Consider the following 27,439-nt stretch of genomic DNA (forward strand, 5'->3'; position numbering starts at 1 on the left):
CCCCCCCATGGTCCCCTCCCTTCTTCTCCAGCCCTCCCCCACCCCCTACTTACCGGCATGGAGTCTGTGCCCAGCTCCCTGTGGTGGCGAGCAGGGACTGCCTGAATCTCTGACGCTCTCCAAAACTTTTCTGAATTGATTTGGAGAGCTTCAAATGGATTTGGACCTTTTTATTGGTCTCTTGATTCGATTTGGATTCAGAGATTTGGCCACCGAAGCTCCCCCAAATCGAATCAGCCCCAAAGCTTCGCACAGCTCTAAGAAATAGCAGGCCAAAGGAGAGACATACCCTTAGCTCCACCCTTTTCAGGGACGTAAGTACCTATCTCTGGGCTGAAGAATGGGGTCTTGTCAGACATTCACTTGAAACAGTTATAAATCATTGGAATGTTGTGATGTATTAAAGTCAGATAACCCTTGCCTGAAAGGGAACAACTTCGCAATGTCACTAGGGTACTTACACATGCTAAACTGTTTGAACATGTGTCTGCTTGCATTTTAACTGCACTTAATGTTAAATTGAACATGTGACCCCCACGTTGGGTCTTACTCTGTTCAGATTTCACAGCCATGCCCCTTCTCCAGCAGGCTGGTGCTCAAGACATATAGTTCTCTTACATCTAGAACACAGCAAGGAAAAGGAAGAGGTGGTGCTCCTTTCCCTACCCAAGAAGAGGGATTTAAACCCAGATCACCACCTCATAGGATGATACACTAAGCATAGGACAGTAGGAGATTTTAAGCATTGGTTTGGTGCAGAGTGTACCAAACATTAGGTGTTATGTCCACATCTGGTGAGACGTGTAGGGGACATTTTTTATAGAAACTTAGGTGCTTAGGGAATTTAGATACTCTAGTGTGTGCTGGAAAATGGATGAGGATTTCGTAGCTCTATATTTTGGACTTCAGCATTTAAGTCCACTTGGGGATGTGGCATTTTTCATGTTCTTTCTTGAATTTCCATGCAAACTGCCTTGTGACATCAGTGAGACATATAGTCCTGAATTTATACCATAGACCATGTTAAATACAGCCCTCCAAATGATTTTCATAGATTTCATAGACATTAGGGTTGGAAGGGACCTTGGAAGATCATCGAATCCAGCCCTCCACCCGAAGGGCAGGAAGTCAGCTGCGGTCATAGGATCCCAGCAAGATAAGTATCCAACTTACTCTTGAAGGTGTTCAATGTAGGTGCTTGAACCACCTCTGATGGCAGACTGTTCCAGACCTTGGGGGCTCGGACAGTAAAGAAATTCTTCCTTATGTCCAGCCTGAAATGGTCTTGTAGTAGTTTGTGACCATTTGACCTCATCATCCCTTGGGGCGCTCTGGTGCACAAAAGTTTCCCCAGAAACTGGTAATCACCCCTGATAAACTTATAGGTGGCCATCAGATCACCCCTGAGCCTACGCTTTTCCAGGCTAAAGTGTCCCATTGCTCTCAGCCTGTCATCGTAAGATCTGTTTTCCTGACCTCTGATCATGCGCGTGGCTCTCCTCTGGACTCTCTCAAGCTTCTCCACATCCTTTTTGAATTGTGGAGCCCAAAACTGGACGCAGTACTCCAGCTGCGGCCTCACCAAGGCCGAGTACAAGGAGAGAACGATGTCTCAGGATTTGCTTGAGAAGCATCTATGGATGCAAGCCAGGGTTTTGTTTGCTTTACTATTGAGATTGGGTTTTGCTCCAAACCTTGATACTTTTCAAAGGAAATGGCAATCTGAGCTACTGCAACTATGGAGCAATTTTTTATTATTGCAGAGCTGCTGTTTGATTTGAGTTTGCCTGGTCTGTTACAGAAACAGTGACATGCCCACCAGTTTTTTTAACATTTAAGAAATATTTGATATCTCACTGGACATCCCAATTATCAGTAGTTTTTCTAATACTATAAAAAATATTCATCTACATATTTACAAGGATAATATGTATCGCTATCCCATTTTAGAGATGGGCAAACTTAGTTATATGGGAGCCATGCTAATTTCCCAAATTCACAAAGCGGATCGATACAAGAGCCATAAATGGGATGAAGGTCGTATTAACTCCCAGTAGTATAACAGCTATTTTGGAAGTAATTGTTTTGCCTTAATTTCTTTTGGAAGGGATACAAAAACCATAGTAGAAACAATAAATTATTGCTGCGGTAGGCATGGAAATTCCTTTTCATCATCACCAGCTCATAGAGGAGATTTTTGATACACAAGTGCCTCCAGTCCTACAGTCAGATGTTTAAATCAGCATGTGTATTTTTACATGCTTGTCTCTGTGTGCTTTGATATCAGTGTTCAAAAATAAGATTTGAATGTCCTACTAATGTGTTTGAAAATGAGGCTTCCCATCTTCAATACTGACCTGTTTAATTATTAAAACATTCAAAAGAAAGCAAGACAGCCTTTTAAATTGTCTTTCTATGACACTTTTCCACACTGCAACACAGAAAATTCTGGATTCTGAAAATAAAGCTACATTTAAAAAATATTATACTAATTTACCATATATGAAATGCATTTAGGATATACAAGATAGGGCAAAGTTTATACAGTTAAATAACTAAGCAGGGAGAACAATATAGATTAGGATTTGCAATAGTGAAATGCTGAAAGCTCGAAGTACGGGATGAAGCCATCAAGGGCCAGATTCTATTTCACCTATTAGATGTGTAAGTGGATTTAAGCACCTAACTACAATTCTCTTTCAGCCTGCTCAAGTCTCTGAAAAACAGTTCATGTAAAAGGTAAGTCAGTCCTGCTCCTCTTCACTGCTTTTTTGTGACTCAGTCTTAAGGGTCAAATGGTGATGTGTTACACAAGTAGATGTATTAATGGGATTTTAGGACTTATACAGTGGGGAACAGAATTACCCTCAGTGTTCAAGCCCATATAAATGCCTGATAACTGGAACAGAAACTGGCCCCAGGAGACTTAGTAGCTTCTTACCTTTACTATCTGTAAAGTTCCGTATACTGAGGATATCATTAAGATCCTGATAGTGGTTCTGCTTAATATATGTGGTCTTCTCAGGTGTATCCTGAAGCTGCATTGTGACCTCTTCTAAATCTTTATCCAGCTGTAAAACAAATACAAAACATAAGAGACCTGTAGAGTAGGAATCATTAAAAACCTCAAGTCACTGCTTAGACTACTAGACAGCAAGCTTTGCAATACTGAATTTTATTAGCATTTCTATACTACCTACCAAAGCCAGGCTGAAATGCAGTTCTCACAGAACTCTACATAGACAATAATACTGCTATTTGCAAAAAGTAACAGGCACAATAAAATCTGGCCCCAAGAGCTTGATTTTCTATTTCACCTATGAACTAAGTATTTCCACATAAATTGAATTTGAGGAACTAAAAATCACAGAATCATAGAAAAATAGGGCTGGGAGGGACCTCCAGAGGCCACCTAGTATAATCTCCTACTCAAGGCAGGAACATCTCTATCCACACCATCCCATACGTGCGCCTGTCTAATCTATTCCTAAAACTACACAATAACCCTGTTGCATAACTATAAGGCACATAGCCCAAAGGCATGAAGAACATCCTAGCCTGTTGCAGGTTGTTAAATATGCTCAAGAAATCTAAGGAAGAGAACCATGTCCCACACTACAGAGGAAGGCAAAAGCCCCCATATAGTCTGTACCAGTTTGACTGTGGGGTAAAATTCCTTCCTGACTCCAAATGCAGTAACTGGTCTGACTCTCAGCAGTAGGGCAACACCCTCTAACCAAACACCTCCTGGTTTTGGTTCCAGCAATATAGTATTTACAAGAACAAAATACTTCTTGCAGACATGACTAACAAGCTCATTAATGACTGGCAGCTACTATACTGCAACAACTTGTTTAAATTCTCCTTAAACTGTGAAAATCTACATAGTAGCTATAGCCACCAAGAGTTAGATTCCATTACACCTTTTAGGTGTGTAAATGGAATTGAACACCTATGTGGAGTCCTATGCCACCCTGTTCAAGTTTCTGAAAAACAGTTAATGGAAAAGGTGGTGATGCCTCTTCCTTCTCCTTGCTGCTTGTTTTTTCACTCAGTCTTACGGGTCAGCTGATGGTACGCTACAAAGGCAGATGCATGAATGAATTTTCAGGACTTGAACAATGTGGACTAGAATCACACACAGGCATCTAAGCAAAGATTTCTCACCGCTGACACGACTAGAAGAAATTAAAGGAAAAGAATGCTATTTTGATATGTTCAGAATACAGAGGCAAAGAATAGCCTCCCCAAAGGGCTAAACTGTGCCTATTAGATATAGACCTCAGTAGGACCCAGAGCAAGGACTGTATTGAGTTACCCCTGGTTCTCAGGGAGCTCTTGGATGCATCTACATATTCAAGGTATCCAGGTCGTAGTTGTATTGGTCTAGAGGAAAAGGCAACCAGGACTCGTAGTAGAGATGATATCTTTTAAGAGACCAACAAGATTTTTGCAAAAAAAATTCTTTAATTGTAAGCTTCCAGGCACAAGCACCCTTCATCAGGCATTGGAGAAAAGATTATAAAAGTTCTCCTGGGTGTTGTCTAATAAAAGATATCAACTCTACTATGAGTCCTGATTGCCTTCTACATGTTCAATTAATTTGAAGCAATAAACACTGACACATATTGTGCCACAGTTTATTGCTTCCAGTGCCGTGTTTGAATATGTGCCTGGGACTGCAGCATATACAGGAGGCCTGGAGAGGTCAACCTGCCAGCCCAGGGCTGCTACAACTCAGCTCAACTTGCTGTGGAGGGGATGTTTGGAGCATGAGGATGCTCCAGTGCGAAGCTAGCTGACAGGCAACCCCCATACTGAAGCACCTTTGTGCCCCAGCCAGCCCTGTCATCTATACGTGCATTGCTGTCTATTAAAAACTCTGCAGCAGGAAAGTCCTTGTATTTACAAGTACTAACCTGTGTCAGAGTTTATTAGTTTACTGTGGCCTAGTAGGGCTGAATGCATAGATGTTGAGACATTTACTGCAGAGCTAGTAGTTTACTGTGGAGCTCTGCAGTTAATACCTTGTGTGGATATGCTCATTGTGCACAAGTGACAGGGATCATCTGGCCCCCAGATCACATCTGTTCCCAGGGGGAAATAATGAATTCAAGTGCGAATTAAATTTTACCATATTTACTTGAATCTAAGATGACCCTAAATTTAAGATGACCCCCCCCCACAATAATTAGATTCTATGCATGGAAAATTTATAAATGTGTTATAATATTCCACGTATAGCATCTAATTATGGGAGGGTTGTCTTTAATTCATTCTTTCCACCGCTGCAAGGGGGCAAGCAGTGGAGGGGGTGGGGGGCAGGTGGTATTGGGAGGTCAAGCAGCTTGACCTATCTTCATACCTGCCCCCCTACCATCCTGCTCCCCTGAAACTTCAGGCTCCCCTTCCCCCCCACTTTTGCTCCCCACTTTTTGCTCCCACCTTCCCCCTCAGCCTATTCTCCCCCTCTTCCCCCCAGCTTCTTCCTCACTGACAGGCTGTGTCCCTATTCCAGCCTAGCACCCCATAGCAGACATGTAGGCTGTGCACCACTGCTATGGGGACAGGCTGAGACTGTACTAAGTGCCCCAGGCTGCAGCGTGCATACAGCCTGCCAGCACAGAGCAAGGGTAAGGGGGGGGTGGGGCAGGGGGAGAGGGACAGGCAGGGGAGCAGAGGCTCCATGGCAGGGAGTAGATGAGTAAAACAGGCTACAGGGGGGAGATGGCAGAGTGCAGAGGCACAGGGGGTTGGGGAGATGGGATGGGACAGGCAGCAGCTTTGGCTATGGCCCAGACCCCATGTAGCGGCTACAGCTTGAGCCACAGCAGCCACCTGCACCTGGTATTGCTCTTGTACTCAATTCTAAGATGAGGGGCTCCCCACCCCATGTTAAATGGGGAAAAATACCCTTGTCTCAGAATCAGGTAAATACAATATATTTCTTTCTTATAACTTTTGGATGGAAAAATTCTATAAAGGCAATCTAGGAAATAGCTACATCCTTTATTAGAATGAGCCTCGAACACTTCACACACTGGAACCTGTTATTGTTCATATCAGGTTTGTATATCTAATTACATGTATTTGTATAAAGTCTGAACAGAAAACATTTCCACTCTTGGACTTCTTTCCAAGAATCAATATGATTTCAACAGGACTTGATTCTATTCAGTTAATAGGTAATGGTTCTTTCTAAATTCACTCGCTATAACATGGCCTCCTCAAACTTTGGACAACAGACCTAAAAGATGATGTTCTAATCCAGATGGAATTTCGATATAACCTTGGGATGAAGATTTGTCTTCATGGCAAATTATGGAGGGTTTCACTCACCCTTGACTTGCCTTCACAGTACCTTAAACCAGAGGTCTAACAAGGCAGATGTGCACTCGGTTGCAACACATGGAGGCAGCAGCTGTTGCCTAGCTGCATATTTTTGGAGTCACGTGGAGGTTACAGTGCAACAACACATCTCCTGGGGTTTCCAATTTTTGCCAAATGTTAGCCAAGTTTCTTTCCTTACAGCAGTGGCTTTCGAACTACCTGACCCTTTTGTACCACTTCTTTTGTAGCAGAACTCCAATTCCTATCCTGTGAGCTGACATGGAGCCAAGTGACCTGCCCTGACAATGGCAGAACACTGCCTCCTGGCCCACTCTGCCGCTATCCCCAGAGCTCTTTGCTGAAGCCCAGATGACCTATTGCAGAAGCCCAGGGCTCTGCAGAACACAGTTTGAAAACCACCTTAGAACATAGGCTAAAATTAAGCATATCATGTGTTCCAAAAGATGAATACGCTTAAGATCCATATGGCTTTATGGTTAGGTAAATCATTCTGTCCCGTGCATAGAACAGTACATCTGCTCTAGCAGCATATACATACCTCTGTGATTTTCATTCTCAAGCGGTGGTTTTCTGACTGCAGCCCTTCTAGCCGAGACGTGCTGGCCTGATTGACGCTGGTGACCGATGTTGATGTTTTTGAGTCTTCTTTCTTTTGATTCTGAGTGAACTGGAATCGTCTGTTCTGCGTGGCTGCATCTGGATTTGTCCTCAGTGTGATTAGCTGCAAGGTTTGAAAGCTATAAGAAATTCTGTAGAGGGTTTTATTTTTATGTAAATGTATTCTGTGCCCCAAAATCATAGAAGATACAATTAAAGAGCAACTCCTGGATTTTGAAGTACAGTCCTCAGCAAAGTAGGAATACATTGTACATCCCATGGGCAGTAGTTAGCCAATTTCTGTAAGGCTATTTTTTTCCAATTTTAAACTGTAATTTATCATCTCTCATTTTTTCCTTCATTTATGTTTTCATCCTTCAGAGCAATACAATCCACTTAAAAATCACAATTCTATCCCTGAGCATGGAGGGGCCCCAGAGAGAGAGGGAGAGGGAGAGGGAGAGAGAGGTGCTAACTTAATAAGCACAGGGAAGTTTCATTGCTCTTAAGCATAACAGAGACAGAGACCTTGAAAGCAGGGGTAGGGAGTGTGTGGAGCAGGGCATATATTCTGGCAGCAGCCTCAAAAGCAATGTAAACAAGCCTACAGATTCAGCTGACCAAGCAAAGTGGTAAACTCTGCCTCATTTGAAAGTCATTGCAGTAATACTGGATATCTTGCTTTAAAGATATGCTCCAGTACATCTAAATACTGGCTTAGAAGGAAAAAAATAAATAGGTGGCAGCTGCTATCTGTGCTAGAACAAAGACTAGGCTAGATCACCTTAATGGAATGGCCCCTTCTAGCCTCAAAAATCCACAAGACCAATCCTCTCTTTCTTTGCCCATTTTTACATCAAAGTGAATGCCAAGTGTGTGTAATATGGTCTCAGATTAGAAAGGTCATATTTGAAATTGACCTGCTTCTTATTTTGCCCTAGTGTAAAGCATTAGGTCTGCAGGTTTTCTTGTTTTTGTTTTGTTTTTTTCTTGAAGGGCTGGAGCTGGCCCAGGTAGGGCACCCATGTGGGGACTGGGGGAGCGAGGGGAGGTGTTGGGGGCTCATGCAGAGCCCCCTATGCGATGTGGGTCAGTGGGGGGTAGCAGGAATCACCCCCCACCTGGCAGCACATGCTGAATTGGGGCTTTTTTTTTTAACAAGTGCCAGGAGCTGGGGCTGGTGGGGCAGACATTGCCAGGCTGGGAGAGGGGTGGGGGATGGGCCTGCCTCATTAGGAGATTCAGCTGAATTGAATCGGGACGGTGATTTGAATCACCGAATCAAATCACTGTCCCCCGAATTGGCCGAATCCAAATCCAAAGTGAATAGGCCTTCACATAGGCCTATTATAGATCAGGTCCCTGCTTGCACATGTGCTTGCCAATGCTGGAAGCTGTGCAAGGAATGCAACGTAAGTTGGGGTGTCGGGAGGCTGGGTGGGATTGGGGGTGCCAGCAGGTCTGCAGGGAGGTTGGCAGGTCTGGGGGGAGGTTTTGGCAGGGTTGTGGGGGGCTGGTGGGTCCTAAGTCTAATGTGTGCGGGCAGTGCCAGATTTAGGCACAACCTAAGAAAGCTACAGCTTAGGGCCTCACATTATGAGCACAGGGAATATTTATGTATCTAAATACATAAATACAAAAAAAAAATACAGTAAAACCTCACAAATATGGCATGCTTGGGACCGACCATGTGCCGGAAATTTGAAAATTCCAGTTTTTTGAAACCAGCACTGCAGCCAGTTGCGAAGCTGGGTGAGGTCGGGGGATAGCAGCAGCCAGTCCTGGAGCACCAGTCACGTGCAGAGCAGCAGCATGGGGTGCTTAATGGAGGTGGCAGCAGCTGCGTGCAAGCTCCCCCTGGTCCCGCTGCCCCCCCGCCAGTCCCTATCCCGCAACCAGAAGTCTCTTCCTGCCACGGCTTTCAGGCTGCTCCAGTACCACGTGGCTGCATCGCTAGACTGCAGGAGCATGGGGCCAGGAGTGCGCGCGCATGCGCGCGCGCGTGTGTGTGTGTGTGTGAGATTGTGTGTGCTGATCTCTGTAATTGCCCTTGTGTTGCTCTAGACTAGATGTTTTCATATATGCTAATTAAGAAATCATAAAGTATTTTAACCTGAAAGTATTTCATAATGCAAATAGGCTTATTGCAAGATATATGTTTTAGTTAGATTATTAGTTTTTTTGTTGCAATTTTGCCTGTGTATATATGCAGATATAAAGCTTTAATATTTCTATTTTCATTGTCATTTCTGTTGGAACAATCCACATTTTTTGGTAATGCTATGGGGCCTTTTAAGCTTGACATAGTTTAGGGCCCCAGCATGTCATAATCCAGCCCTGTCTGTGGGGACTCTATGTTTGACACAATATAAACATAATGGATGGCATTTGTTGTATCAAAGAACTTACAGTCTAGGAGGCAAAATGCAGGAGGTGGAAAAGAAAAAAAAAGACTATGGGAACAAGGTAACAAACACACGTAGTATGTACAGTTTGTAGAAATGTAGTAGCAGTGATCAAAGCTCTCTGCCCACCTAGCCATGCTCAAGTTGAAGTGTCCTGGATGCATTATGGAAGAAATGAGTTCTTAAGGGGGACTAGAAAAAGGACAAAGTGTGGCAGCATAATAGACTTTGACCACGGGCTTAACAGTACAATAATAGGTTAGTTAGATCAGCAGTTCTCAATCTTTTTGGGTTCCAGGTACCCCTCATTAGACTCAAGGAGCCCCTTGAAAAATTCCAGCTTTTAACTTTCACTCATTTTTTACTACGGTAAGAAGAACAGGTTGATTCTTCTGTTGCAAAAAAACTCAGAAAGGCCACAGCAGGGCAGAATGTGTTTGACACTATAGATTCCTATGTGGAATCTCTGGGTTTACTTTTTGAATCTTGTGTAGGTGTTTCAGAAGCATCAGGTGTTAGCAACTAATGTAGACACGATCCCGGACTCCAAGTACCAATACGTTAAATTTCTGCTAAAAATCCTTGTGGAACCAGGAATTTCTGAGTTACTAATAAGACCCACTCTCTGCCCTCTATAAGCACCTTATCATTTTTAACATTTTCATAATGTTCCCGTGGCGCAAGAAAGTTCTGATATAGCCATTTTACAGATTGGAAAACTGAGGAGAGACTGAGTCACAGGCCTAAAGTCTCACAATAAGCCCGTGACAGACAAGAGAACTTGATCAGGTCTGTGAGTCCCCAGTAAGCACCCCCACCACTGATCTAACCTTCTTCCTTTACAGTCTCCAGGGCTAAGTGCAGACAGTCAAAAGCCTGAGGCTAAATTGATTCAAAGTAGGCAGCATCCTCTTAGCTGCATAGACTGAACTGATAACCAACTGAACTGATATTCAGTTTTTAATTAGGAAAGACAGGGGGAGGTCTACACTGACCCAGGCCAGTAGGCAGGGGATGTGTGAGCACATCTCCCAGCCTGCTGGCCATTGCCAGGCCAGCCAAGCATCCCCAAATCTCTGCTGTCCTCCCATGGGAGGGAGGGTGCTGGCCCACCTTGGTAGAGCCTCCTCAGGAGATTGCCTCCTGCCTGGGTTTCTCAGCCCAGGCAGCCCTGGGGAGCTGAGGGGGAGTCTTCTCCTCCCCCTTCCCAGCTGATGATTGCTTCAGCTGCAGTCACAGGAGCAAGGGAAAAGAAGTTCTCTCAGCCGGGTGCCTGTCCCTGCAGCCCAGCATAGGGACACTGGGGAGCTCCTGCCCTGGAGACACTGAAGCAATCAGCAGCTGGGAGGGGAGAGGTCTGTCATGATCAGAAAAGCCAGCACCACAGGGGCTTGCCCTCCCCCCCATGTTCTGTGTAGATCCTGGCTACGGGGGGTTGGGGGGGGGGTCTGTTCCCCTCCCCCTGTCTCTATGGGCTGATGGACACAGGCAGAAAGCAGGCTAAGGAGTAGACAGGCAAGGCAGTACCTGCTCCACTGGGTGGGCAGCATGGTCCAGGACTGCAAAGCATCCTGGGATGCTGGGGGGCTGTGACTTAACTTGAACCAGGAAGAGATCTGGGACAGAAGTTCCCTAAACTGGTTTGCCCTAAATCAGTTAAGTCTGATACTACATTGTAGAAATTATAGAAATCATAGAAATGAAAGGCTGGTGGGGACCTTGAAAGATCATCGAGTCCAACCCGCCCTCTCTGGGCCGGAATACTGCTGAGATCAAATGATTCCAGCAAGGTGTCTGTCCAGTCTCCTCTTGAAGACATCCAAGGTTGGGGACTGCACCACCTCCTTGGGAAGTCTATTCCAGATTCTGGTCACCCTTACCATAAAGAAGTCCTTCCCTACATCCAACCTGAAACCTCCCTCTAACAGTTTATGGCCATTGCTCCTTATCTTCCCCTGGGGTGCCCCAGTGAACAGTTTTTCCCCCAGTTCCCAATATTCACCCCTTACATACTTCTAGATGGCCACAAATTCCCCGCTCAGTCTTCTCTTCCCCAGACTGAATAGTCCCAGATCCCTTAGTCTTTCCTCATAAGGTTTGTAGCCCTTCTCTGGACCCTTTCAAGATTCTCAATGTCTTTTTTGAAGTACGGTGCCCAGAACTGGACACAGTACTCCAGCTGGACACAGTACACCATCACTGAGTAAAGAGGAAGTATCACTTCCTTAGCCCTGCTTGCGATGCATTGACTAATGTATCACAAGCTTATCTTAAACTGAACTTCTGGTTTAAACTAGTTTCTGATCATTTAAACCAGTTTATGTGTAGCTTCTGTCCCTACCCCAAAAGAATGAACCACACAGTTTATCTATACCAGGGCAGTGGCAGGTCCTGGGAGGATTGGCCTGAGGATATCCCAGCCGCCCACCTCCACGGGCATGGTTCAGAACTGAAAAAGTTCACAGTGAGGCTGCTCTGGACTCCAGCACTCTTGAGTCTTCAGCCTCTGGTAGGTCTGCAAGTGGATGCTGGGAAGAAATCCAGAGGAGCTTTTTTGGCAAACTTCTGGCTCAGACTGTCACTGAGCTCAGGTTGGATGTTGTGGACTCAGTCCTAGGATCTGGAGGGTATACTGTCACCCATCTTTTGAAATTACAGACTCAAACCTTTTTCTCTCTTTCTTGGGCTTAGAGAGTTAGAGAGAGAGTGTGCGCATTACAAATGTATATATTCAAATTCTTGCAAATTTGATTTATGCATTCCAGTTTTTCCAAAATCTTATGGAACTTTGTTGTTCACACATTTCAGGGATAACAAATTACAGATTGATTTGATTTAACATTTGCACATATCCTTCTTGCAGAAATGTACTTAACATAGAATTGTCCTAAAAAAGAAAATAAAAATTGAAGAATCAGCACACAACTTACCTTAGGTACAAACACAAGGCAGAGTGTAATGGTACTGCAGAATATAATGACTAAAGCAACAATACAAAACTGAACATTGGGCTGATCTCGAGTGAGGAATGAAACTGCTGCACCAATAATACACATTATCCCCACATTGTATACACTCATCCCGATGTATTTGCTGTCATTCAAAGCAGGAATGCTGACGTTTCGAGTCTCCCATGCTAAGAAACAGCCAAATAACTGTAATGGTAAAAAGGAGGAAAGGTTAAAGAAATGACAAAGTTTATATAAAGGAACTTCTTATAAGCTGTTATATACTTTAGTTAGCGTTCTTCAAGCAATTAAAAAGGCTGATGTCAGCAATATACTAAAAGAAGAATCAGACATTTGTTTTTACATATCTCACGTCATTTAATTCAAACTCTATTATTTTACTGTCAGTACCTCGAGAAAACAGATTAACAATAGCAATTTGTTTCTGTACAGACACATGTGAAAACTATATTTATACTCTTTAATCAGTGGAGATGGGACTGAACTTCCCTAAAGTTTAGAAGCGTTCTTTAAAGATAAACCACTGCTGCCTTCATTCAAGACTTTCAATAGAACCCAGATATGGGGAGCCGAGGTATTTTTCTTCCCCACAAGTACCAGCAATACATAGCAGTTGAGTGCTCTCTTATTATCACTTCTATTAATAAACAGCAGTCCTCAGTTAGATCCTGTGCTGCCATTCAGAGCTCAATAGCTGGAAACAACCATTGTAAAAAGCAGAGTACCAGTTCTGTGAACACAACTATGGCTTCTTTTATTATAGAGGGAGCTGGTAATGGCCTCTGTATTTAGGTGGCCTAACATAAATATTCTTATGATCCCTTTTTTGAGATGTTCTAACACTTTCTTTGTTGCTGTAGCCTTTGAACTTCACAGGGGGAAAGCTTTCAAGTTAAAGAAATGTCTTTTCTTTGTCCCATTAAATTCTGTTAGACTTTGCCTCAGATGTAAGCTCCTGAAAATCACCTTTTCCTTTTGTCATTAACGTTCCTCAGGAAAATTCTGACAACATAGAAAAGCAAAGTGACTATGGATATTGTAAATGTCTGGGCCCATGTCATGGCTTATGCAAGAACAGCAGCCCAAATTCAGAGGAATCTGTGGGAGTAGGTACTTTCTCTGGCACTGTCAGCAGGAGATCCCCAGATCTTAGCCCATGGCTCTCATAGCCAAATCCCTCTTTGAGGGTGTCACACGGCCACAGAGAGGGATAAGAAGAAGAAAGGGAAAGGGAAAGAGACATAGGTTAAGTTCTCAACCTTGTGCCTCTCTTCCCTCTAGGCTAGTAGCCATCTTCAGCTACTTTCATTTTTTGTTACGTAAGTTTTAAGTGCCTTCATGCCCTTCCTCTTTCCCCTTTTCAACTGAAGATTTGGTTATTTTGACTTTGACAATTAAGGGCTTTCCCCCAGGAATAACCTCCCACTTATGAGACTTGATTATTGCTACCTGCAACCTGTGCTTAGGTCTCTGAAGGAGCAGGGTTTAATTTAAAGCATGAACCTTCAAGAAACCCAGGGATTTGGGATTTTTTTTAAATTAAGCTGGAAATGCAATAGCTTTCAATAGTTCCTAAAGGAACTTTAGCACAGTGTGAGGATAGTAAGAAGGCTGCAGAGCATATAGTTCAGAGCTCAAATCTGGATGCTTTGAGTTGCTTCTCTTTTACTCTGTTCCAGGGTGAAACTTATTGCATTTGTTTATTGCAGCACTTAAAATGAAGTTTAAAACGTCTGTTTATTTTTTTAATCCAGCTTTCATTTTCATTATTCATGGGCCAAATATATACTTGAGGTAAAACTTTCAACAATTTAAATGATAAATTGAGCCCGCTATTGTATGGCTGAAGCTGTGTGTCATATGCAGTTTTTTATTGCTTCTGAAGTGTGTATTAATAAATCAGCACTGCAAGAAGAAATTTCATTTAACAATCTTAGATTCTGATGGCATTCTGCATGAGTGGGGGGAAAAAGAGAAAGACTATAGCATGGGCTGTATAGCAGCACAGTATCAGCCAGGGTTTCTAATCTGCACTGTGGGCAAATAACTGGTGATGCCACTTTCTGGGGTGCAGACCCAGACTACCAGTTCTGGGTCTGTCAGTACCAGTTACCTCCCTTCAGCAGCCATCTCAGCTGGCTGATGTATAGGCATAAAGATTGGAGTAGAGGTCCTACCTGCTCTCCACTTTTTCCTCCCCATTCTCCACTCTTGCATCTGTTGGGACTATCTGGGTTGCTTTCCTACATTCCCACCAAGTGCCAACACTAACATTTTGGCCTGCCTAGATACAACACTAAGAAGGAATACGGAAAACTTTCAGTCTCAGTTAGAAACTAGCCCTAAGCAAATATGGAATAGACTCAAGTCTGATTTATAAACTGCCAATAAGAATATATAAGAATTTCACAAAATATAATAAAAAAATTCAGAGCTCAAAATAGGAGTAATGAAAATGGAGGTGGTAGATTCTTCACTGTGAGAATGGGCTGCCACTCAGGCTGTCACAGTGTTGGAACAGAAGTTGCTTTGCTTAAAAATATAGAAGACAGAATGTCCTTAATACCTAACATCCTTTTCAGAGAAACACCACGCACTAGAATCACTGGGGTTTTAGTTTATTTCAATAGCATATTTTCTGGTTCTGTTTAGCAAATGTCTATGATAATCTCTCTGGATAACTGTATCTCCCTGCTGTAGACTTTAGCTGATAGAGTCCTTTAGAGCCTGGAAGTTTCTTACATAGAGAAAACAGGGTTCTTGGTTGGCTATGGTAAAATATATTACTCAATGCACATTCATACATTTGAAGAGCTCAGATGTATAAATGTAAGGGTGAACACAGGAACTGCCATAATGGGTCAGACTTAAGGTCCATCAAGTGCATAATCCTGTCTTCAACAGTGGTCAGCACCACTTGCTTCAGAGGGAAGAGTAATCAGCCTCACCTCAGTACATCTAATAGTTAGGGACTCGGTTATGCTCAGGAACATGGCATTTTATAGTCCTTCTTCAGTTTTTGTTGTTATTATTTAAGATGTCTGTGTATATTCTTGTTATCCTTCTAAATGTCCAGCCTCTTTTCGAACCTTGCTAAGTTCTGAGCCTGACCAGCCTGTTATGGCAGTGACTTTCACAGTCGAACTATTCTGTGCATGAACATACAATTATTTTAGCAGGTTAGAATTCGCCGTTTTATAATTTAATTGCAGGCCCTTGTCCCTTTTGTTTTCTTCTGCTGTGTTATAGCATCAGGAGAGTGCACACTCTGTTCTCCCTTCTCTGTACCATTCTTTGTTATATATACTTTTCTCATGTCCCTCCTAAGTTAAACAATGCTATTCTTGTCAGTCTCTGTTCATATGAATTTTACCAGGCTATCAATCATTTGCATCACCCTTTTGATGTGCCCTAATTCTGTAATATTCTTTCTAAGACTGGGTGAACAATACTGCCTGGAATATTTTAGGGGTATCCACAAGATTGATTTATAAAACAGCACTGTAACATTCTCCTTATTTTTTCCACCCATTTATTATATATTATGTATGCATTGCTTTGTTACGTTGGGTGCACTTTGAGCAGAGGTTTTCTATAGGTTCCCTTCCTGAGCAGAGACAGACTGTTGTAAGGTGCATAACTACTTTTCTTTCTTCCTCCAGTGTGCATTACATTATACTTTGGACATTATACATTACACTTCATTTCTCATCATGCTTCCAGCCCAGCTAACTCACTGAAGAACTTAAGGAGCTTTAAGAACTCTTAAAATCTTCACAACTCCCTCTGGTCCTGACTAATCTAAATAAATTGGTGTCTTTTGTAAGTTTTTCAATCTCATTTTCTCCCTGCCCTTTTGAGATCATTAGTAAATACTAGGGCGGTACAAAGCTTCAGTCCCTGATTTGATTTGGCAGAGATTCAGCCTGGTTCAGTGGCTGAATCTCCAAATCTGAATCAAATCAGAGGACCCTTTAATCTCTCTGAATTGAATCGGAACCCTCCAAATCGATTTGGAGAGATTCGGACAGATTCAGTGATTCAGACATAGACACAGCTTTAAATGTCTCTTCTACATACCTCTAGATAGCTGGGGCTTTGAACACTGTGGTGCTGGGGCAGATGCAGCATCCTACAGAAGCACGGGGGTCTCACCTACATGCTCAGCGACAGACCCAGAAGTTGACCAGAAGCACTTCCGGTCCACTTCCTGGTTCACCGGGGAGCATGCAAGGGGGCTCCCTGGCTCGATGACTGGTGTCTCCTGGGTCTGGGGGGGCACCCAGGGTCCCTTTGTGTCCAATCGCTGAGCTGGAGGGGTTAGGCAGGGGGCCCCCCTGCGCGCGCTCCCTGGCAGACCCGTAAGTGGACTGGAAGTACTTCCGGTCCACTTCTGGGTCTGCTGCTGAGCATGCTGGAGAGCCCCCCCATGCTCCTATGGGATGCTCCATGTGCCACAGCACTGCAGCAATCACGAGCCTTAAGGTACATAGAAAAAAAGCTTTGAAAGTTGTGTGCCTGTGTCTAAATCACTGATTCACCGAATCAGCATCGAATCTTCAGATTTGGATTCAGACGAATTGAATCAGGGACAGTAATCCAAATCAACGGACTGAATCACTCACTGTCCCTGATTTGGGTTGAATCCGAATCAAACAGGGCCCATTTTGCACAGCCCTAGTAAATACATTAAAAAACATCAAGTGAGGTATTCAGTGGGGTTCCCCAGGGGTCTGTCTTGGGTCTGATATTGTTTAACATCCTTGTTAATGATTTGGGCAAGAGGACTGTGTGCATGCTTAGTAAATTTGTGCATGACATCAAGCTGTTTGGAGATACAAACACTGTGGAGGGTCCAGGACTAGGATCCAGAATAACATGGATAAACCGGAGAAATGATCCAAAAACAATCAGATGAAATTCAACAAGTACAAGTAAAAAGTCTTACACTTGGGTTGGTATAACTATGTACAAATACAAACTGAGGAATGACTGGCTAAGCTGTGGTACTACAGAGAAGGATCTGGGGGTTACAGTGAACCATAAAATTAATATAAACCAAGAATGTGCTCTTATTCCCCAAAAAGTCAACAACATACTGGGCTGTTATAAACAGCAGTGTTGCTTGCATAGCAAGCAAAGTGATTCTTCTGCTTTATTTGGCATTCGTGAGTCCTCACGTGGAATACTGTGTACAGTTTTGGGCCCTACACATCAAGAAAGATATGGACAGATTGGAAAGAGTCTAGCGCAAAGCAACAAAAATGATTAGAGGCCTGGAAAGCATGAGTTATGAGGAAAGACTGAAAGTACTAGGGCTATTGAAGGCTGAGGTAGGATTTGATAACCAGGGATCCTGGGGTTTTTTTATTTAAAAAAAATCTCTAATTTTTGGTTGAAAACAAGTAACCCTAAATCCATGTTTTTCCATGATTAAAATGAAACACCACTATATAGAATCATGGAAAAAATGTGGATTTTAAGCTACTTTTTTAAATCTTAAAATTGGGGATTTTTTTTATCAGAGAAAACTAGGATACTTGTTGATAACAGTCTTCAAATACCCAAAGGGTGGTTATAAAGAGGATAGAGACAGACTATTCTTTGAGGCAACACAGGACAGGACTAGGAGCAATGGTCTCAAATTTCAGCAGAGGAAATTTAGACTGGATATTAGGAAAGACTCTCTCAATATGAGGGTTGTTAAGCGTAAGAACAGGCTACTCAGAAAGGCTGTAGAATCTTTGTCCTCGGAAATTGTTAAGAGCAAGTTAGACAAACACTTGACTGGGACGATTTTATTGGGATGATCCTGCCTGTAGCAGATGGTTGGACTAAATGACCTGTTGACATCTTGGTAAGCCCTACATTCCTGTGAACATGAAACCTCACACAGAATTTTAAGGAACTTTCTGTCTTCTTAGTAGCTTTTAATTCATGGCGATTCCTTGCCTTTAACCCTCCGATTACTCAGTTTCTTTACTAGCATTGTGCATGGGACTTTTTCACAGACTTTTTGAGAGTCAATTCATTTTCCTTTATCTGCTACTTATATGTTCAAATAATTTGAAGATGTGATGACTGATGTGATTTCCATGAGGTGACATGATCTATACTTGCAGAAATCTATTGATTAGACCCCCCACATCATATCAGAAAAAAAGCAGTAAATCACCAGGCCCAGATGTTATGCTTTCTTCTGCTGACAAAACTATAGAAGGTTCTGTTAAAAATTGTGGCACCTATATTTTTAAAAGTTTGTTAAAGTGAGCCAGGGAATTGCAGACGAATGGGCAAATTAGTTGAAAAGCACATTAAAACAGAATGATAAAACACCCAGAAGGTAATGATAAAAGCCAACTGATATTGCTGCCATTGTTCAGTATAATTACTGTTGCCATTATGATAGTAAAACTACAATACTGACTTCCATATTAATTTTAAACGAGAATCTTGTGACAATAATAGCCAGGGCTAGTGGACAGTGAATTCTCTCCCACTTGTTGGTTGTCAAGGTTTCCAGCTTCTCCAGCTATAATGACTAATTTGTTTTAGTATTTTTTTGAAATGTGAACAGATTCCTTTCCAAAATCACTAGTTCCAGGAACACAGCCAACATACATAAATGAGGCCAGCATTTACTACAAATAATCAGAATGAATTTATAGCTAAGGCAGTTATAAAGCAATTCAATACATGAATTATAACTGAAGAATGGATTTGGATAGGGTTTTAGGGGTTACGATCTGACCTGTCTTCATTTACATGGGCTCTAAGGTTGTCAAATATCTTCCATTTCGTTGGGAACATGCTTCATATTAGGTTAACCATGCCTAAGATGCAGGTATCAAATTTAGGCACAATTTGTTAAAATGCATTAACGCACGTGTAGACACAACCCGGCAATAAATTTAGTGCTGGGTCTGCCCAGCCACTAGGGGGCTGTTCTGAGCCCAGCCCCAGGGCTCCTGGATGGCTGCCTCTCCTACCCCAGGGCTGGGCTGCTGTCTATATAGTTTTCCACTTGTAAGTAGGGTTTTTTATTGTTGGTGGGTGGGGACAGTGGTGGAGCAGCACTGTTTGTTGAGGGCGGGAAAGAGAGAGAGATGGTGGTGGGGATTGTGAGGCTAATGAAGATTTTTGGTTTCACATATGTGCCTGACCTGACAGTAGTGCTGGGGGTGGGCAGGGGTAGGGGGTGTATGGGTTCCGGGGCAGCCAGGCTGGAGTGGGGAGTGCAGGCAAAGGGGGTCAGCCAGGACCTCCCACAGCTGGTGCCCTGGCCTCTACTGGTGGGTGCATGGCTGTCTTGGTGCCTGGGTGGGGGGTGCCTCCTGGGGCCTGCAGGGCCAGCACCATTGCTGGCAGGGGCCAGGCTTGAGCAGCGGGACACTTGGCATTGCTGACAGAGGCAGGGGCATGGGGAGGCAGGGTGGGGAAGGAGGGAGCTGGCATGTGCTGCCCCAGTGCTGGATATGCAGCTTCTGGGCAGGGAAGGGGCTGGCTGGGGATAAGAGTTCCTAAGATGGCTGCCAAGTGCTGGCAGCTCAGTTTGGCTTCAACATGCCTGCCAAGTGCTGGCAGCCATGTGGCCAGAGACTGGAGCTCCCTAGGGGCACATGGCAGCACTGGAGGGATTTGGGACTAAGTTTAGTCCCAAGTCTCAGCATGTGTAGACACCTACCAAAAATCATTTAATGTGCATTAGTTCAATCATGGTAGATGCACCCAAATTCCCTTTTTCCTCATGCTGCTCCTCACCATCCGACATGAGGCTCAGCCAATCTGGGGAAGGAGAACTGGATGCTAAGGATTATGGGAAGCTTGAGACTTCCTAAAATGACGACTTAACAGATCGGGAGCTGGACATTGTCAGTGAAAGATCTAGATTTCTGCAATTCCTGAATATGGGACTTTGGCACCTAAGCAAAAAAATTGGGGCATTTATAGATGTGCTGTGTCAGGTGGGGAAGGTGCTTTAATTAGTGAGCCATGCTAACTAAAAGCACCTAAGCATCACATGTATCAGTGTCTCTATGCTGAAAAATGGTGGCAGGACCCTTTGAACTAAAGGTCATTGAAGAAGCTTCAGCTTAAAGCACCCCGCTGCCATTTTTCAGTGCAGGGATGCTGATGCATGTGGCACAAGGGAATGCCAGAGTGCATCAATTTCCATGCTCCAGCAGACTCAATTAATTGAGTCTGTTCTGATGCAGCCTTGCTGCACATCTATAGGAATCCTTGGATTCTCTAGATCTGTTGCTGTTTACACCTTGAGCCACCTACATGTTTAACGTTAGTTCCCCAGATGCCTAAAATTTGGCTTTTCATTATAACTAGAAGCACCTTTGTCCTGAGCTTGCTGAGCTGCTTCCTGGCTACCTCATTCCTCAGCCTAGTTGGAATCCACAAATTAGATGTTTCCCTACCTTCCCCACTTGAGGGGCTCAATCTGGTAGGAATCCTTGAAGTAAACCTATTGGATCAAGCTCCAGAGAAGATGCAGAAGTTCTCTTCTGCAGGATAATTTGAATGGTCTGTTCTCATCCCCTAACACAGTGCTTAGAGCACTTACCCCTCACTCCACTTCTGAGAAGGGTGAAAAGAAACCCTGACACATGTAGCAACAGGAGGGGGAAAATTTTCTTCCCAGTACCCATGTAGCAACCAGAAAATCCCCAAAACATGGAGAAACCAAACACCCTCTTTATCTGGACAGCCATAGCTCTCCTTTCTGTATTCTCTGCATAAACATTCTCCTGCTGCTGAACCTGGCCCTTTCTAATATCCACCTGCTCCCGGCTGCAGAATACTTCTTTCAATCTCCCAGCTATCCCTTTTGTGTTATGGGGGCTCTTGGGCTTCCAACTGTCATTTTTACAGAGCACTCTAGACATAGCTACTTCTTGAAAACCTCCAATGATGGGGATTCCACAACTTCCCTACACGGTCCACTCTACCACCTCACTGTTCTAACAGTGAAGAAGCTCTTCCTGAAATCCAATCTAAACATAATTGACTACAACTTCAAGCCATTGATATGCATCCTACTCACTGCAGCAATAGAAAATGGGGGCTGTAAGCACACCACTACATCCATTTTCTACAGCTAAGCTCTATGTTACAACCAGATCTGCTCTGACCCTACTGAATGGGACATGAACACTGCGCGCCCCTAGAGGTGGGGGGGCATGATGACCACCCACAAGTGTTGTCATTTTCGGTGTCGGCAGTAGGGGCATGGCGGCAGCAGTGTTGGCGGTGGCCAGCAGTGATCAGAGACCGTCCACAGATGCCGCCGGTGGTGTTAGTGGTAGTGGGGGGTTGGGGGAGTATGTGTGTAATGAGCAGTGATTGCCCGCAGGTGCCACCAGCAGCATTGGTGGCACTTTTCTCAGAGCGTGCATCACCTATCTTAGGGGGTTCATATGCACCCACATGCACCCCCTATGCATTGCCAGTGGAATGAGATGAATGCCTTAAGTATCTAGAACAGGGATTCTTACAATTACAATACAATCCCACTCAGATCAACAAAGCCAGACTCAAACCCCACTCTGACCTGCCATGATACCAACCCTGGGACAAGAGCAACAGAATTACTCTGGTCGTCACCTACAGTCCCCAGCTGGAACACCTAAGACACATCATTAATGACCTCCAACCCCTCCTGGGAAAGGATGACCACCTCAAAGTAGTCTTCAGGGACAAACCTGTCCTGGCTTACAGACAGACTCCCAACCTCAAACAGTGTCTCTCAAACAACAGACTAACGAACTCTCATCCTCAGCAAGCCACCAGGCCTTGAAATGGACCCAAATGCCTGCTGTGTCTCCACATCAACACACATCACATAATCACTTGACCTAGTAACAAGAGGTGCAACTTCCAAGGTTCTTCCACTTGCAACTCTACCAGTGTCATATATGCCGTCATCTACTTACAGCATCCTTCTACTCTCTACACTGGACAAACAAGGCAATCTCTAGGAGTAAGAATGAATCAACACTGATCTGACATCAGCTGATACATCAGAAAGATACAAAATCCTGTAGCAGAACATTTCAACCTCCCTGGACACTCCCTTGCTAACCTCAAGATTGCTGTTCTAAGGCAAAAAAAAAAAAATTAAGACAGTTTGAACAGGAAACTGCAAAATAAGAAATCACCCACAAACTGAGCTGTGTTGCATAAGATTTAAATAGGAGCTACGGATTCATCTCTCATTACCTGGATTAATTTTTGTGACCCTTTCCTGCTTGGTGCAGGGGGGTGGACCCAATGATCTTCTGAGGCCCCTTCCAGTCTTACAATTTATGACCCCCCTTTATATTTACTGGTCAATTGCTTTTCTCTCCTACTACTGCCCCCTCTCTCACCTCTCCTTGTCTTTTATATTCTAATTTCCCTCCCCTTCTTATACTTGGCTTTCTACATGTCTTTTCACAGCATCTGATGAAGTGAATATGGGTTCATGAAAGGTTGTGCTTTCTCTCTCTATATATATATTATTTAGTTAGTCTGTAAAGGTGCATATCTACCCTGGGCTCTCACAATATAAATCCAGCGATTTCAGATTGGAATCTATAGCATGCAAAAATTCTGACCTGGTGTGGTCTTTCAGGGCATGTCCCCACAAGCACACGTGTGGTTTGCGGTGCCTCAAAGCCATCTGAGGAACTACAAACCTTACACGGTGCGTGTGCAACTATGTGCCACTGCTAATTCACAGTGCAGCAGGGGTTTTTTGACACTGGGAGATCCTGGTGTGACCTCAGAGTTCTTGTCAACAGAAATTATTTTTGCACAGTCAAGAAATGAGTGAAACTTAAGAGTTGGCATTTTCTAGAGTACTTTGAATCTAACAAGGGATGCCTTCAGACTAATGATGGGACCCTCTTCTAAACCACTGTTTTGGATAATAGTTGAAATCAATGCAATGTCTATCTCTGGGCTCTTAAACCCTATTATCATTGAACCTAGAGAGACTATGAGAGGCTTGCTATAAAAACTGAAAAATAAGAAAAGGAAAACCTTTGTTTGAACATATGAAGTCAAAAGATTTACACTGCTGTGACTGAAAGGAAAATTTGGTCCATGATGAGAAATTCACTGTAAGCTACTAGAGGACAACAGGACTACACAGCACAGGCTTATAAGGTTTAACACAAACTTGATTTTCTTTTTTGATTGAATTACAGATCAATGAATGACAGAAATTGAAGAGGGGGACTGTAGCTGAGTGTCTCAAAATGTTGTTTATCAAGATTGTACTTGCCAAATCATTTCAAATGTCCCTTTTTTAAGAATACCATCACATAAAAGTGAGAACTGCCTACAGACTCACAGAATGTAATGATAAATTGCAGAGTGTTCAGCTGTAGAGTGAATACTGTGATGCTTCAAGTACTGATGTTAAGTACAAAATTATTTAATGTCACTCTCAATGATTTGGAGGAGGAAGTACAGAAAACTTCTTTCTCAGGTGGCAGTTTCTCTTCCCCAGCATGCCTACAGATCTTCTGCGGAGAGAATGATTCCCCTCTTATGGATGGGTTGGAGGCAGATGGAGCTATTATTTTCAGTTAGCCTGAGGATAGGGAGCCTGCCAAGCAACTTCCATAATTTCAGAATAACATCAGTGTAATAATCCTAATATCTTGTGTGCAAATAGAGCAGAATTCTTTTCACTCTGCGGGTGATGAAAGGGCAACTTGAGACTAATTCTGAGTTTCCTGAATAAAGTGTAAGAGTGCTTCTGTTACCCCATATGGGCATGCAAGCGCCCCCATTATAGACATAAGACCTGTGACAATAATGTGCTGATTTCTTTCAGATCACAAAATAATGATTTTTCTAACTACTTGCCCCTCCATCTCAGTCACAAAACTGAGGGTACTGTGCCCATACTGAGGCATGACACATCTGATCTGTCCCCACTAACCCCCAAACATGAATAGATGTAGCCACCTTGGTGCTGTGCTCAAGTAGAAAGAGGTCCTGCCTTTTTGGAAGAGAGATTACTCCTGCATATACCATTCTGCACAAATATGTTATACTGCTTTTGGTTTGGGAGGTAGTGTGGATGCAGCAGACACACTGCACTTCTGTTTGGCATTTTCTGGGGTTGTGCTGAGGTGTCACAGATGTACGTCTTAAGCTAGAGACAGAGGGTGCCTATACACATACTCCAACATGTTCTAATTAGAACATTTTTGGAGCAGACTCAATTAATTTAGTCTGCCCTGTGTCATAATTAGAACACTCTAGTATCACCACAGGGGTACATGGATAAGCCCCCATGCATTTAAAAATGGCCACTAGCATACATTAACTAGAGCACGTTGAATAAGCTTTAGTTAAAGAATCCTGCAACCATTTTTAAACATGTGGGGGCTTAATACACATGTTGCTGCAGTGTTTTAATCAAAGAAGCTCTCCAGAAACTGCTCCAATTAAAATGCTTCCCCCACCCCCAAGCACATGTATAGGCAGCCAGAAATTATACATAAACTAGTATAAGTGATTGGAAACCAGTTCAAATCTGTAACACAACAGAAGTTCAGTGTACGTAAACCACTTTCAAAATGGCCAAAACCAATTTAAGATAACCTGGATGGATTTTAATATCAGACTTAACTAATTTACGTTAAATCAGTTTATTGAATTTCTGTCCCAGATCTCTTCCAGGTTCAAGTTAACTCTCAGTCCCCCAGCATCCCAGGGTGCTTTTGCACTTCTCCTGCAAGCCTCCCTCAGAGGGTGGTTGGGTTAGCTGTGGCCCAAGTTATCTGCTCCAGCCAAGTAGGGAGGCACCTCCTGGCTTCTGGCCTGGGCCACTGCAGGCATGTGTCTGCATTTTTGGAATTAAAACTGAATGTCTGTTCACTTGCTTATTGGTTCAATCTATGCATCTTAGATTAACCAGTACACAAATGCATGGACCCCGGGAAACAATCAAGAAGAATTGCAAGCCCTTGCACAGTCACAGAACTATGATGTTATTGGAATAACAGAGACTTGGTGGGATAGCTGACATCACTGGAACACTGTCATGGATGGGTACAAACTGTTCAGGTAGGACAGGCAGAGGAGAAGAGGAGGAGGAGTTACATTTTATGTAAAAGAGCCATATGATTCCTCAGAGTTCCTGTATGAAACTGGAGATAGGCTTCTTGAGACTCTCTGGGTTAGGGTCAGAGGGGACAGCAACAAGGGTGATGTAATGGTGGGGGTCTGTTAAAGACCACCAGACTAGAAGGAAATGGTAGATGAGGCTTTCTTCAAACAGTTAGTGGAAGGTTACTGATAATAGGCCCTGGTTCTCATGGGGGACTTCAATCATCCTGATATCTGCTGGGAGAGCAATACATCAGTGTACAGGCAATCCAGGAAGTTTTTGGGGAGTATTGGAGACAATTTCTTGGTGCAAGTGCTGGAGTGGCCAGTTAGGGGTGGTGCTCTTCTTGACCTGTTGCTCACAAACAGGGAAGAATTGGTGGTGAATGTAGTAGTGGATGGCAACTTGGGCAGCAGGGACCATGAGATGATTGAGTTCAGAATCCTGAGGAAGGAAAGGATGGAGAGTAGCAGAGTAAGGATCCTGGACTTCAGAAAAGCAGGCTTTGACTCACTCAGGGAACTAATGGTTAGGATCCCCTGGGAAGCCTGTCTGAGGGAGAGAGGAGTCCAGGAGAGTGGGGTATACTTTAATGAAGCCTTACTGAGAGTGCAGGAACAAACCATCCCAATGCGCAGGAAGACTAGCAAGTATGGCAGAAGACTAGCTTGGCTTACCAGGGAACTCTTCAGTAAACTAAATGATAGAAAGGAAACTTATAAGAAGTGGGAACTTGGATTAATAACTAGGGAAGAATATAAACATTGTTCAGGCATGAAGGGATGAAGTTAGGAAGGCCAAAGCGCAACTGGAGTTGCAGCTATCAAGGGATGTGATGGGTAACAAGAAGGGTTTCTACAAGTACGTCGGTAGCAAGAGGAGGATCAGGGAAACTGTGGGTCCGTTACTGAATGGGGGAGGCAACCTTGTGACAGAGGATGTAGAAAAGACTGAAGTGCTCAATGCCTTTTTTGCCTCAGTCTTCACAGGCAAGGTCAGCTCCCACACTACTGCATCAGGAAACACATTTTGGGGAGGTGAGAAGCCAACAGCGGCAAAAGAACAGGTTCAGGGCTATTTGGTACAAATCCATGGGGCTGGATGGGATGCACCCAAGGGTGCTAAGGGAGTTGGCTGATGTGATTGCAGAACCACTGGCCATCATCTCTGAAAAGGCATGGTGATCAAGAGAGGTCTCGGATGACTGGAAAAAGGCAAAAGTGCCCATATTTAAGACAGGCAAAAAGAGGATCCAGAGAACTACAGACCAGTCAGCCTTACCTAAGTCCCTGGAAAAATCATGGAGAAGATTCTCAAGCAATCAATTTCTAAGTACTTGGAGGAGAAGAAGGTGATTATGAACAGTCAGCATTGATTCATCAAGGGCAAGTCATGCCTGACCAACCTGACTGCCTTCTATGATGAGAAGACTGGTTCTGTGGATGCAGGGAGACTGGTGGATGTGGTTTACCTTGATTTTAACAAGGCTTTTGATATGGTCTCCCACAACATTCTCGCAGGCAAGCTAAGGAAGTACAGGCTGGATGAATGGACTGTAAAGGGGGATACAAAACTGGCTGCAGCACTGGGCTCAGACGGTAGTAATCAATGGCTCAAGGTCTAGTTGACACCCAGTATCAAGTGGAGTGCCTCAGGGACTGGTCCTGGGACTCATTTTGTTCAATGTCTTAATCAATGACCTGGCAGATGACATAGTGTGCCCCTCAGCAAGTTTGCATATGACACCAAGCTGGGGGGAGTAGTAGATATGCTGCAGGGTAGGGCTAGGATTCAGAGTGACCTAGGCAAATTGGAGGATTGGGCTAAGAGGAATCTCATGAGGTTCAACAAGGACAAGTGAGAAGAGCTTGACCAGGAATTCTTAGGTCAGCTCACAGAGGTAGTGAAGGCTAAAGATGTGGTAGTCATGGGGGACCTGAACTTCCCGGACATCTGCTGGGAGGAGCAGTCAGCCAGGTCTGACTGCTCACGTAGGT

The 27,439-nt window shown here is 43.7% G+C and overlaps 1 protein-coding gene across 1 annotated transcript in view; it reads right to left on the minus strand.

Moving 5' to 3' along the window:
- Positions 1-27,439, minus strand: part of GABBR2 (gamma-aminobutyric acid type B receptor subunit 2) — a 1,005,856-nt gene that overhangs the window by 16,958 nt on the left and 961,459 nt on the right. The window contains exons 15-17 of the mRNA XM_019540184.1: positions 12,284-12,508; positions 6,890-7,072; positions 2,942-3,071 (exon numbers count right to left, since the gene is read on the minus strand). Of these exons, the coding sequence (XP_019395729.1) occupies positions 2,942-3,071; positions 6,890-7,072; positions 12,284-12,508 (538 nt within the window). The remainder of the gene's footprint in view (positions 1-2,941; positions 3,072-6,889; positions 7,073-12,283; positions 12,509-27,439) is intronic.

Source organism: Crocodylus porosus, unplaced genomic scaffold (genome assembly GCF_001723895.1).
Source record: "Crocodylus porosus isolate Cpor-Errol unplaced genomic scaffold, CroPor_comp1, whole genome shotgun sequence".
NCBI lineage: Eukaryota > Metazoa > Chordata > Crocodylia > Crocodylidae > Crocodylus > Crocodylus porosus.